At 37.5% G+C, this 14,265-nt stretch overlaps 1 protein-coding gene across 6 annotated transcripts in view; it reads left to right on the top strand.

Moving 5' to 3' along the window:
* The window catches only part of LYST (lysosomal trafficking regulator), a 179,313-nt gene that overhangs the window by 31,307 nt on the left and 133,741 nt on the right, over positions 1 to 14,265 (top strand). For all 6 annotated transcript variants that reach the window (XM_010860102.1, XM_010860104.1, XM_010860103.1 and 3 more), the window contains one exon: positions 262 to 460. In XM_010860102.1, the coding sequence (XP_010858404.1) occupies positions 269 to 460 (192 nt within the window). In that variant the 5' untranslated portion in view covers positions 262 to 268. The remainder of the gene's footprint in view (positions 1 to 261; positions 461 to 14,265) is intronic.

Here is a 14,265-nt window from a genome sequence, read left to right as displayed (position 1 = left end):
TGTTCTTGCCTGGAGAATCCCAGGGACGGTGGAGCCTGGTGGGCTGCCGTCTATGGGGTTGCACAGAGTCGGACACGACTGAAGCAACTTAGCAGCAGACTAGATCAGAACTGTGTCTGAAAAGATTATAAGGTTAGGTACCAATGCCCAATAATTTAAAGTTAGTCTTCAATTAAAAACAAATAGCAACAAAAACACATATTAATAGTTTTATACAACATTTTTATTTTTCTAATCTTTTATGTAATATTTATTTTATAGCTCGGTCATGAGCACTGACAGTAACTCATTGGCACGTGAGTTTCTGACTGATGTCAACCGGCTTTGCAATGCAGTGGTCCAGAGAGTGGAGGCCAGGGAGGAAGAAGAGGAGGAGACGCACATGGCAACCCTCGGACAATACCTTGTCCATGGCCGAGGATTTCTGTTACTTACGAAGCTAAATTCTATCATTGATCAGGTAACATTTTCATATCAAATCATTTTTTTTAATCAGTAAATTTTAATTATAGATAAGTAATTTCTAGGTTGCATAATTTCTGATAGTCTTTTTGAGATAAAGTCCTGTCTCTCACATCACTCAGACAAGGAAAAGTAACTCCATTTATGAACATACTGTTTATTTGAATACTTTCCAAAATGTCTAAAATATCTTACAGTTATAAACAACCTTTTTTCTAAAATGCTTTCATATACACTATGCTTTTTAATTTTAATATCAGTGTGAGATAACTATGTTAGTAGAGATAAGATCATGATTCAGAAAAATCTGCATTTGTACTTTCAATAAGTATCAGGTATATTTTTTTAAAGTTCAGTGTAAATTATATTTAGAGAATGTGCCAATTCTGGGGTGAAAATACAGAATCCTTTGTGTAAACTAATAATTACTAAATCATCTGGTTTTCGTACATTTCTGTGTTTGCTTAAACAATGGTAAGACCATATGGTATTTTGCTGTTTCCTTTTTATAGAATTAACAGAATTTTAAAGCTAGTTGGGACTATGGAGATGTTTTCATCTAACCTCCTTTTGTAGATGAAAGACTGAGATCTGGAAACATTAAATAACTCAGACAAGGTTAACTTGAAGCCTAAATGCAATTTTTATCTATTTCATTTGATTAGAAAACAAATATTTATTTTATGAAAGAAAAGCCCACCATCTGCTTTCACCATCTACTAACTAACATAGTTAGGTAATAATATTTCAATTAATTTAAATTTAAAGGATAATAAACACTCTATAGCACCAGTATGATAGACAGCTTTAAACACTTTAAGTGTAAATTTAACTGTTGTAAAATAAAATTTCCTTGTCATGAAAGCATTTTGCTAAGAAATATATATATTGGGTAAATATAGATACTAAAATTAAAGCGGCTATTTTCACTATAAGCTAAGAAACCTAACAATATAAATCAGGAAGTATTTGTTCACTGTGGTATCTACCTGTCATGGAATTTTTCAGAACATTTTCAAGTTTATATATTTTTAAATTTAATTTATTTTTATTGCTGCTGCTGCTAATTTGCTTCAGTCGTGTCCGACTCTGTGTGACCCCATAGACGGCCTCCCACCAGGCTCCCCCGTCCCTGGGGTTCTCCAGGCAAGAACACTGGAGTGGGTTGCCATTTTCTTCTCCAATATTTTTATTGAGGTAGCATTGATTTATAACATTATATAGGTTTATGTAATTTAATTCTTTTTTTAATGTGATTGATCAAATATGACTAAATGGAATTTAATTTTTAAATATTTGTATGGCTTCTATAAATAAATTTTAAAATAAAAAATGATTTGTTAGACCACATGTAGTGATTTTATATTTCAAAATTTTGATGATTTAGTATACATATCATGCTCTGTTTATCTTCTTACCCCACATTAGAACAATTCTGTGTTTTTTCTCTCTTTTTTTAAAGATACTACTTATATAGCGTCAGAAATACCAGTTATCCAGGAATAAATCTGATAAATTATATATAGATTTCTCTATAAAATACTATAAAATGTTGTTGAGAGAAACTAAAGAATACCCAAATAAGGGTGGAACTACATAATTTTCATGTACTGGGAAAAAGTCAATATAATAAATATATTTTATTCTCCAAATTGCTCTGTAAATTCCAATATAATCCCAAACTTTCAGTAGCTTTTTTAAATACCAGCTTTATTGGAATATAGCTTACATATCAAAGAATTAATCTATTTCATATGTGCGACTTGGTGGTTTTTGAGTGAAGTCGCTCAGTCGTGTCCAACTCTTTGCGACCCCATGGACTGGAGCCTAACCAGGTTCCTCCGTCCATGGGATTTTCCAGGCAAGAATACTGTAGTGGGTTGCCATTCCCTTCTCCAGGGGATTTTCTCGGCCCAGGGATTGAACCCAGGTCTCCTGCATTGTAGGCAGACGCTTTACCATCTGAGCCACCAGAGAAGATCAGTGTAGTCATACAGAAATGCAACTGTCACCACAGTCAGTTTTAGAATATTTTCACCCCCTCAAATAGAAACCCGGTGCCCTTAGCCATTACTTCCCTGTCCCTCCCATCCGCCTTGGCCCTCAGCAAACACTGATCTATTTTCTGTCTTTCTCTTTTGAGTTGTGAAGTATCTTTCACTGTACTGTTTAATGATTGAATGTGAATGTGAAAGTCATTCAGTCCTGTTCGACTCTTTGTGACCCCATGGACTGTAGCCTGCCATGCTCCTCTGTCCATGAGATTTCCCAGACAAGAATACTGGAGTGGGTTGCCATTCCCTTCTCCAGGGCAACTTCCTGACCCAGGGATCAAACCCGGGTCTCCTGCGTTGCAGATGGATTCTTTACCATCTGAAGCCCATTAAATGATTGAACTCATTCAACTCATAATTGCAACATTTTTTCCTATGGCAATATTTTTTTAATGTCTTCTTTCTCCCTAGTTACTCACTTTTTGGAATATCTGTAGCAATGGTGGTAGGGACAGTAGAAGAAGAGTGAAAATAAAATATTAATGAATAGCCATTTAAAAAATAAGACTTCCCAAGATTTAATTGTTTAAACCAGAAAATGGAGAATGATCTTTAGGCTCTTTAAGGGGAATTTAACTATGTAAGATTTAATCATTTAAGATGAAATCAAAGCACTGGATTCAAAGCTGTACAGGAGAAACTAGCTTTTATCTGTTTCTCATATGTTGAAACACTTCTTGGATACTCTGGAGAAAAGGCAGTTTAAATCCTTGCAATACTTCTGCTTTATTAACAGATATTTAATATAAGGAATTAAGCAGACTTTTTATTAATACGTAATTTACGTATAGGAAATGCACAGTATTTTGTTGGGTAAGTTTTGACAAATATGTAACTTCTATAACCACCACCTAAACCAATGGTTAGAAATTTCCACCACCCTAGAAAAGTTTGTCATACTCCTTTTCACTCAGCCACTCCCCTTCCCCCACTGCAAGATAACCGCTATTCTGACTTTTAACATCTAAGTATAGTGTTGCTTGTTCTAGTACTTCCCATAAATGTAATCATGCAGTGTGTACGCTTGTGTCTCGGAGATGATTCATCCATGTTGCTTAAATCAGTAGTTCATTACTTTTTGTTTCTGGTTAGTGCTTTGTTGTATGGATATACCATAATTTTTTAACCATACTCCTGTTGTTTAACCATTTGGGTTGTTTTGTTGTTGTTCTTTAGTTGCTAAATTGTGTCTGACTCTTTTGTGATCCCCATGGACTGTACAGCCCACCAGTCTCCTCTGTTCATGGGATTTCCCAGGCAAGGATACTGGAATGGGTTGCCATTTTCTTCTCCATTTGGGTTGTTTACACTTGGCTATTGTGAATAAAGCTGCTGTGAATATTCTTATAAATGCCTTTGTGTGAATATATTTTCATTTCTTCTGGATAAATATCCAGGCATATGATTGCTCAGCTACAGGGTAGGTGTTTAGCAGTATAAGAAATTGCTAAACTGTTTTTCAAAGTGGTTACCACTTTGTTCATTCATTCAGTGGTGTATGAGAATTTTCATTCCTACCAGTGGTGTATGAGAATTCCAGTTGTTCTATATCCTCTCTAATATTTGACATTGCCAATTTTTTTAGTATTAGGCGTTCTGAGTGAATGTAAAGCAGTGTCTCATTGCAATTTTAATTTGCATTTCTGTGACAACTGATGATGTTGAGCACTTTTTAGTGTGTTTAATGTCCGTTTGTATATCTTCTTTTGTGAATATCTGTTCAAGTTTTGTGCTCATTTTAAAACTCAGGTTATTTGTTTATAATCCAGTTGTTATAATTCTTTATGTATTCTGGATAAAAATCTTTGTTGAATTGCAAATACTTTCTCTGTGGCTTGTCTTTTCATATCTTTCTTTTTTCCCTGCTGAGCTGTGAGGCATGCAGGATCTTAGTTCCCCACCAGGGGTGGAACCTGTGCTTCCTGTAGTGGAAGCATAGAATCTTATCCACTGGGCCACCAGGACGGTCCCGCCTTTACATTTCTCAACAGTGTCTTTAGGAAAGCAAATTTTTTCCCTTTGTGAATAGTGCTTTTTATATCTTGTCTAAGAAATCTTGGTCTTACAAACCCAAAGTTGCACAGATATTCTCCAATGTTTTTCCCCCTAGGGGCTTTTTTGTTATTATTTTTAGGTCTTTTACGTCTGTGATCCATTTTGAATTAATATTTGAATATGATTTGAGGTAGGAATTATGGTTCATTTCTGCCCATCCACTCATTTGTTCTACAACATTTCTTCTTAAAAGTCTGTTCTTTCCCTTACTGAAAAACGTTGCCACCTTGCTTAAAAACCAATTGACCATATATTTATAGTTTATTTTTAAACTCTTCTCCTACTCTGTAATTTCTTTCACTAATACTATACTGTCCTGATTACTGTAACTTTTATAGTAATTCCAGAAATTAAATGGTGTAAGTTCTCTAATTTGTTCTTTTTCAAAATGTTTGAAGAACATTCTAGATCCTTTGCCTTTCCATATGCATTTTAGAATCAGCTTATTATTTCTGCAAAGTGCCTGTTATGATTTCAGTTGTGATGTTGTTGAATCCAGAAATCAATTTGAAGAAAACGGCCGTCTTACATGCTAACAGTCCTGAGTTTCTCAATCCATGAACATGATATAAATCTCTTTGTTTGAGTCCTCTCAAATTTCTCTACAGTATTTTGTGGTTTTTAGCATTGAGGTCTTATGTAATTGGGGGTAAATTTGTTCTAAATAGTTTATCCCTTTTATGACATTATAAATGGCATTTAAAATTTTTATTTTTCTGCTGCTTGCTGCTCATAGAAATACAGTTGATTTTTGTATGTTGACCTTGTGCCCTGTGATTTTACTGAATTTATTTAGTTATCTATCTTGAAATTTTACTGTGCATTCCTTAGGATTTTCTGTGTAAACAGTCATGTCATCTATAAATGATTTCACTTCTTTTCAAATTTTTATGCCTTTTATTTCATTTTCTTGTGTTTTTCCTTGGCTTCTAGTACAGTGGTGGGTGGAAGTGATGAGAGTGGACAGCCTGCCTGTGTTTGGCCTGAGGGAAAGGCAGTCAGTATTTCCCCATTAAATCTTATGTTAGCTCTAGATTTTTCCCAGATGCCTTTCATCACAATAAGGAAATTCTCTTTTATTCCCAGTTTGTTGAGAGTTTGTATCCTGAATGAATGTTAGGTTTTGTCAAATACCTTTTCTGTGCCTATTGACACTATCGTATTATTTTTTTCTATTAATGTAGGTGGATTACATTGATGGTTTCTAAATGTTGAACTAACTTTGCATTCCTGGAATAAACCCAATTTGGTCATAGTTTATCATATACAGAAATGTTAATCTGTTTATTCTTAGGGGAAAAACACTTAAATAGAAAAAATATAATCTTATTAATGGTTAAAGATAACAGACTGGAAACTTGAAAACTGCCCAGCCTAAAAAAACAACAATTACCCTTGATTTTAACGTTGGTATCAGTATCATCTAGATGGTGGCTTTGGTGACCCAATTGCTCCAGATCTCAGTATCCTCATTAGTAATGTAATATACATCAGTAACATAAATACATCTAGTTGGATGACTTCAAAGATCTCTTCGAACATAAAAGTGATTTATTTCTATGTTGTATTTGATAGTAATGGTTTCTAATTTCTTCTGTACCCTAATCATGGACATATATCACTTAATTCTAATGTAATGAGTAAAAAATAACATGATTTATTACCAAAAAAATTATCAAAATTGAACTAGAATACACAACCATGTGTTATATAACATTCTGCTTTTAAAATTTCCAGTTTATATAGTTTCCATACCTATTCACATTTTGTGGATGTTCTATAAAGTTGTTAATTATTTTGCTGAGTAAAATATCAAGAACAGGCTATACATTTATGAACAGAGTATAGTTTTAAAAATATAATGGGTTTCTTTAACCTTTGCTATTTTATATGTAAGAGAATACTTTAGTCTTCTTACATTTTTGTAGTATTGTTTCTTTAATATGTGGTACTATATAATTGGCCTACCATCATAATACATAAAGTAAGTTTAATTGGAAAATATCAGACTTTTAAAACTGTGGCTACACAGTTCATTCACTGGTTTATTCAACAGTATCTACTATGTTCTAGCACCTGTGCTACATACAGAGATAGAAGAATAGAGATGTCTTTACCAGGAACTCAGCGCTTTTGAAGGGATGGACAAATTTTGTTTTTTAAGGATGACAAACTGTAAAATTATTGGGGCATATAAAGGAGCGAGTCCTCAGGAAATGTTTCTTAGACAGATTGACATGTGTAAATAGGAATTGGCAGTGTAAAGGGGGAGGAGGCATTAGACCAAAGGAACTGCAAATGCAAACACACTGAGCTCTGGAGAAGAATCTCCTAGGAGGGTTAAAGCAAAGGCTGCATGTGGAGGTTGGGCTAGTGGGGAAACTGATGGCAAGCCTTGTCTACTGTAGTTTTGTTGTTCAGTTGCTCAGTCATGTGTGACTCTCTGTGACCCCATGGACTGCAGCATGCCAGGCTTCCCTGTCCTTCCCTGTCTCCCTGAGTTTGCTCAAACTCATGTCCATTGAGTGGGTGATGCTGTCTAACCATCTCATCCTCTGCCGCCCCCTTCTCATTTTGCCTTCAGACTTTTCCAGCATCAGGGTCTTTTTTAAAGAGTTGGCTCTACCATAGTAAGTCAGTCTACCATAGTAAGGAATCTTAATTTCATTCTGAAAATATTAGGGAGGTTTTTAAGTAAGAGAATAAACAATGAAAAGTATTCTTCAGATTTGACAAGTCAGTTACTGACAATATTATTAGCAAGAATTGTTTCAGTTGGAGAATAATGCAAACTTTTCAATTTAGTAAAGGTAATAACAATGAATGGATTTTAAATTACTACATCTAGATCTACAGATTCTGTTTACACATATGCCAGAATTTATCTGTGTATGATTGGTCTAACAGGGATGAGGGAGCATAGCAGATGCTGACATTCCTACTTCTTGGAAGAGTGGGAGTGTGATCACAGTGGAAATGGTAGCCACTGGACAGCAGTAGATAAACCATTGCATTACCTCCTTTACACCTAGGCTAGTAGACAGGAGCAGTGAGTGTATCAGTTGATTGCTATGTAACAAACCACAATTCAAAAAATTGGCTGCATTAAAAAATGATTTATTTGCTAATGATTCTGTGAGGTTGGCAGTTCAGACAGGCTCAGCTGGGATCACCACCTCTGCTCCTTATGGTGTCAGCAGGGATTACATCTAAATGTGCAGTTGGTTGGCAGAAGACTGAGGGCTGCTGGATGGGACTGTTGGCCGGCTGCCTCAGTTCTCATCCATGTGGCCTCTCGTCTTTCAGAAGGCTAGTCTCAGCTTCTTTCCATGGATGGAAGCACTCCAAGAGGCTCAGGGGGAGGCTGAAGAAAGTCATATAATCTCACTTCTGCCACATTCTGTTGGTCAAAGCAAGTCACTTGGCCAGCACAGATTTAAAAGATGAGAACACAGACTCCAGCACTTGATGGGAGGAAATCACTTGTGGCCATGTTTTATCTACCATAGTGTTTTCCCTCTGGCCATGATTATTAGCATCTCTCCCATACTCCCTCCCAGGACTCTCAGAGTAATGTTCCCTCGTGGCGTCCGATCGGAAGTCCACGAGCTCACGATATGCATCAGTTCTGTATGCACTCTAGGCTTCCCGGTGCAGCACTTTAGTAGCAGCTTTTCTTGACTGAGAGACTCGTGAACTAAAAAGACAAATTATCCACCCCCATACACCCTGTACACAGTGATGAGACAGGAACAAGTTAACCACAATACATACTTGTATTAAACAAGGGAGAGTGAGAGGAGGCACTCGCAGTCACTCATCCAGTGAAATCCAGCTAGGCAGGTGTTCTAACATACCTTTTTCTGTTTTTCAGACGGATTTCTACTTTGGGCATGTAACGCTTGTGTGGAAAAACACCCTTAAAATTTTTAGTAATACTCTACTTTTGTCTGGCTAACAGGGTCTACTCAGTTCAGTTCAGTCACTTAGTCGTGTCCGACTCCTTGCGACCTCATGAACCGCAGCACGCCAGGCCTCCCTGTCCATCACCAACTCCCAGAGTTCACTCAGACTCACGTCCATCGAGTCAGTGATGCCATCCAACCATCTCATCCTCTGTCGTCCCCTTCTCTTCATGCCCTCAATCTTTCCCAGCATCAGGGTCTTTTCAAATCAGTCAGCTCTTTGCATCAGGTGGCCAAAGTATTGGAGTTTCAGCCTCAACATCAGTCTTTCCATTGAACACCCACTCCTTTAGGATGGACTGGTTAGGTCTCCTTGCAGTCCAAGGGACTCTCAAGAGTCTTCTCCAACACCACAGTTCAAAAACATCAATTCTTTGGCGCTCAGCTTTCTTTATAGTCCAACTCTCACATCCATACATGACTACTGGAAAAACCATAGCCTTGATTAGACAGACCTTTGTTGGCAAAGTAATGTCTCTGCTTTTTAATATGCTGCCTAGGTTGCTCATAACTTTCCTTCCCAAGGAGTAAGCGTCTTTTAATTTCATGGCTGCAGTCACCATCTGCAGTGATTTTGGAGCCCAGAAAAATAAAGTCAGCCACTGTTTCCACTATTTCCCCATCTATTTGCCATGACGTGATGGGACCAGATGCCATGATCTTCGTCTTCTGAATGTTGAGCTTTAAGCCAACTTTTTCACTCTCCTCTTTCACTTTCATCAAGAGGCTCCTTAGTTCTTCTTCACTTTCTGCCATAAGGGTGGTATCATCTGCATATCTGAGGTTACTGATATTTCTCCCAGCAGTCTTGATTCCAGCTTGTGCTTTATCCAGCCCAGCGTTACTCATGATGTACTCTGCATAAAAGTTAAGTAAGCAGGGTGACAATATACAGCCTTGATGTACTCCTTTTCCTATTTGGAACCAGCCTGTTGTTCCGTGTCCAGTTCTAACTGTTGCTTCCTGACCTGTATACAGGTTTCTCAAGAGGCAGGTCAGGTGGTCTGGTGTTCCCATCTCTTTCAGAATTTTCCAGTTTATTGTGATCCACACAGTCAAAGACTTTGGCATAGTCAATAAAGCAGAAATTGATGTTTTTCTGGAACTCTCTTTTTCGATGATCCAGCAGATGTTGGCAATTTGATCTCTGGTTCCTCTGCCTTTTCTAAGACCAGCTTGAACATCTGGAAGTTCAGTGTTCACGTATTGCTGAAGTCTGGCTTGGAGAATTTTGAGCATTACTTTACTAGCATGTGAGATGAGTGCAATCTCTGGGCCTACTAGGTACCACCTTAAGTCTTTCTGGGGTTGTGACATAATACTCTTAGTATTATAGCCACTTAATAACCCATTTTTGATGGGAGGAGAGGAGGAAAGGGAATTGGGAGCTGGTTGGGCAGGCTATAGCCTATAGGCGAAGTCCTGTTGCCACTGATCTGTTTGTGGGCAACACACAAGCTAATAAGAGTTTTGGCATTTTTGAAACACTGTTAAAAGAAACAAAAATATGGGACAAAGGCCATATATGACTCACAAAGCCTAAAATGTTTACATTCTGGCCTGTTACAAAAGAAGTTTGCAACTTCTAGTCTAAATAAAGAAAAACTTTTTTTTTTTTCAAAGCATAGTATCTGACATCAGTAGGGAAAACAGTACATGTAATTATCCTTAGACATCAAAAACATTTAGCAGAATTCATCTATTCTTGACAAAAACTCTAAAAATAGATTAAGAATAGAGTTTCATCTAAAAAGAGCAGAAATAAAAGAAAAAAATTTATATTTATTTTTATTAAGGTATGAGTAGGACTTCCCTGGTGGCTCAGATGGTCAAGAGTCTGCCTGCAATGCAGGAGACCTGGGTTCAATCCCTGGGTCAGGAAGATCCCCTGGAGAAGGGAATGGCAACCCACTCCAGTATTCTTGCCTGGAGAATCCCATGGACAGAGGAGCCTGGTGGGCTACTAGTACAGTATTACTAGTAGCAAAAAGTCTTTGTTACTTTCAACATGGAGTAGCAAAGAGTCGGACAGGACTGAGCAAATTTCACATAGTTGATTTACAATGTTGTGTTAATTTCTGCTGTACAGCAAAGTGATTCATTGAATATTCTTTTTCATATTCTTTCCCATTTTGGTTTATCACAGGATATTGAATATAGTTCACTGTGCTATACACTAGAACCTTGTTGTTTATCAATTCTATGTATAATAAGTTTTAATCTGCTAACCCCAAACTCCCAATCTGTCCCTTCCTCATCCCCCCGACCTCCTTGGCAACCACAAGTCTGTTCTCTATGTCTGTGAGTCTGTTTCTGTTTTGGAGATAGGTTCATCTGTGTCCTGTTTTAGAATTCTCCATGGAAGTGACTATTATATGGTGTTTGTCTTTATCTGTCTTACTTCACTTAGTATGATAATCTCTTGGTCCATCCATGTTGCTACAAATGGCATTATTTCTTTTTTTTTTGGCAGAGTAGTATTCCGTTGTATGTATGTACCACGTGTTCTTTATCCATTCATCTGTCAGTAGACATTTAGGTTGTTTCCACGTCTTGGCCGTTGTGAATAGTGCTCATATGAACATAGGAGCACACATATCTTTTTGAATTATAGTTTTGTCTGGATATATGCCCAGGGGTGGGATTGCTGGATCACATGGCAACTCTATTTTTAGTTTTTGGAGGAACCTCTGTAGTGTTTTCCATAGTGGCTGCACCAATTTACACTCCCACCAACAGTGTAGGAGCATTTTCTCTACATTCTTGCTAGCATTTATTTGTAAACTTTTTAAATCATGGCCATTCTGACCAGTGTGAGGTGGTACCTCATTGTAGTTTTGATTTGCAGTTCTCTGATAATTAATGATGATGAACATCTTTTCATGTGCCTGCTGGCCATCTGTATATCTTCTTTGGAAAAATGTCTGTTTAGGTCTTCCATTTTTCAGTTGGATGTTTTTCATTGTTATTGAGTTGTATGAGCTGTTTGTATGAAGAAATCAAAATAATTTTTTATAAGCTCTGCAATAGAACCAGCATAAGAATAACTTTATTACTATTCTGTTTGATATCATGTTTTAAAAACATGCAATAATAAAGTGGAATATGAAAATAGTGACAGCTAAATGTGAGAAAGATGGAGAAATAAAAGTTAATTTTTAAACTGATGTGTACAGAAAAATCCCAAAGATCATCCAGAAAATTGTTCAACAGAATTATAGAATATAAGACAAACATATTGTTTCCTTTAGCGAAATCTATACAACTAGAAAATTTTAAAAAGATTCTGTTTACAGTAGTACTGAAGAAATGTTCACATGTGTGTATATAGATACACATTTAAGAAATAATTATAAAATTGTGATAGAAGAAATGAAGGACTTAAATAGCACATATATTTCTGCTATGTCTGGAACATTAAATTCAGCATGTCAAAATTAAAAGTAATGCCATTAATATAAATTAAAATAACTTCAGTCCGAATTCCTTAACATGTCATCCTAAGATCCTTGAATCCCACTGATCTGGTGCCCATATGCCTGCAGCTTCCTAAACATCGCCTCTGATTTGGGATTTCAGCCTTTCCTCCCAATAGAATTGCCCTTTCTCTTCCATCCTGCCATCACTACTTTTGGATGGTTAGAATAGGCAATTAATATAAAATACAATCAAAACAATAGAATTGTGGAAGAGACAGTGCCTGGCACCTGGTAGATATGTGGCATGAACATGATTCTTACCACCTGGATGAGAGTGATCTCACTGTTTGTTATTGCAGTGGGGAATTTAAAAATGTGTGACACAGTCATTTTCCAAGCAGAGGGGAGAACATAAAATTGTAAGTATTAGATGAGGAGTACTGTGATTTCACTAGATCAGATAGTTTAGGAATAGCCAGGGAATGGCTCTGTTTGGGTCATATATTGCCTAATTTGGCATATTGAGCCTTGAGCTAAGTGGGAAGGAAACAGAGCAGTTCCAGGCCACGTGTCTCAGAAGCCAGGGGCAGGAATGCCAGTTCACACAGCAGTGGTGATTTGCCAGTGTACTGTGGAGGAACACATGCTGAATTACAAGGACAGCCTGTCTGTAGCACTTCTTCACACACCCTTGAGGTTTTGGCAAGCTCTGTTAGAATGTTATTAGTTCCTCTACTAAAGATAAAGATTCAACTTAGAGGGACTAGGCAGGAATGTACCTGTCCAAAATTGGTTTACTGTTTTTTTGCAAGATAATGTATCTTTTGCTGGCATCTTAAAAAATGTTGAGATAGGTACCGAGTACAAGCTCTACATACAATTGTTATCTAGACATCTGCTGACTCTGAAGTGAAGCACATAGAAATGGCATAGAATTGCCCTTTGATACAATTTTTACTTTGCATCCAGAATTCAAAATCATTCAGGCAGGTAATGTTTATGAACATCCAGCTGTGTAGTAGGCATTGAGTGGGAAAAAGGGAGGTGATTGCTAAGGACTAGGGCCTGAGCCCTGGAATTCATGCTCTGAGAGAAAGTATGTTTGGGAAAATCTCCCATCATCTTTAGAGATAAATCCAAACCCCTTCATGTGACCCCCCTCCCCAAGGCCGCCTTGTATCTGGCACTGTCCACCTGGCTGGCCTTGCAGCCTTTTCTTAGTGCCCTCCCCCTTGCTGTGCTCCAGCCACACTGTCCTGCCTGCCATTCATGAAAAAGTCAAATCCATTCCCACCCTTTGTATCTTTCCTATGAGCTCTTTTCCTCCATGCCTTTGCATGGATTCTTCCTTCTCATCAGTTAAGCATCTGCTCAAGTGGTCCATCCTGACTAGCCTATTGAAATGTTCCTCTTTCCATCTTATTTAATTTTCTCCATATCACAGCATTCTGTCTGAAAGTTTCTTATCTGTCACCACTGTTTTCTGTCTCACCTGCTAGTGTCAGCTTTGTAAGGATGTGAGTGTTGTCTTCCTTGTTCACCACTACATCCAGAATGTCTGGCACATAGTAGAGGCTCAAGAAATACTTGTTGAATGAATGAAAGAGGAAAATGGGCATTCAGACATTAACCATTCAGCAAATTGGTTGCTATACTAAATCAGGGGCATGAAACCTTACTTGACCTAGGAGCAATCGATTAGAGAAGTCTTCCCACAGAGGAACTAAGACCTGGAGGATGAGTTGGTACTTGGCAGATGGAAGGATGGTGAGAGAATTGTAAGAGCAGTGCATGTGAGGAAGATGTTTGAAGGACCATTGATGTTCAGGAAACCTTAATAATACATGTAGGTAGGGGTTGGCTGTGGTGGTAGGAGTTAAAACTGGACAAGTCAGTAGGAATCATGTCATGAAGGGTCTTCCAGGCCTGAGAAGGGATTTAGATTTTGCTTTTGCAGAATTTTAAGCCTTTTCATAACCAAGATGCTAGAAAGTAATAATCGGAATCCTGTCTCTACTTTCTCATTCCCCTTGACTCTTCAGCCTATTTGTAATCTGATTTGCACCCTCATCACTCCATGAAAACTGTGTTTGTTAAGGTCACCAGTGACCCTGTATTTGCTAAGTGCTTTCCTCCTATCACCTTACACAATTAAAGATCAACAACTCTTGACCTGGTTAACTTTTCTTTCTTTTCTGAACTGCTCTCTTCCCTTGATATTCCTTGTTCTGCTTCTCTTTGGAGAGAGTTAACGTATCAGTCTCCTTTGTAGGCTGCTCTTCAGCACCACCATCTGCGGTTCTTTCAGTG

Source organism: Bison bison, unplaced genomic scaffold (assembly GCF_000754665.1).
Source record: "Bison bison bison isolate TAMUID 2011002044 unplaced genomic scaffold, Bison_UMD1.0 scf7180017864462, whole genome shotgun sequence".
Classification (NCBI taxonomy): domain Eukaryota; kingdom Metazoa; phylum Chordata; class Mammalia; order Artiodactyla; family Bovidae; genus Bison; species Bison bison.
Note: the sequence above shows the minus strand (reverse complement) of the source record. Positions and strands in the feature narration are given on the sequence as shown.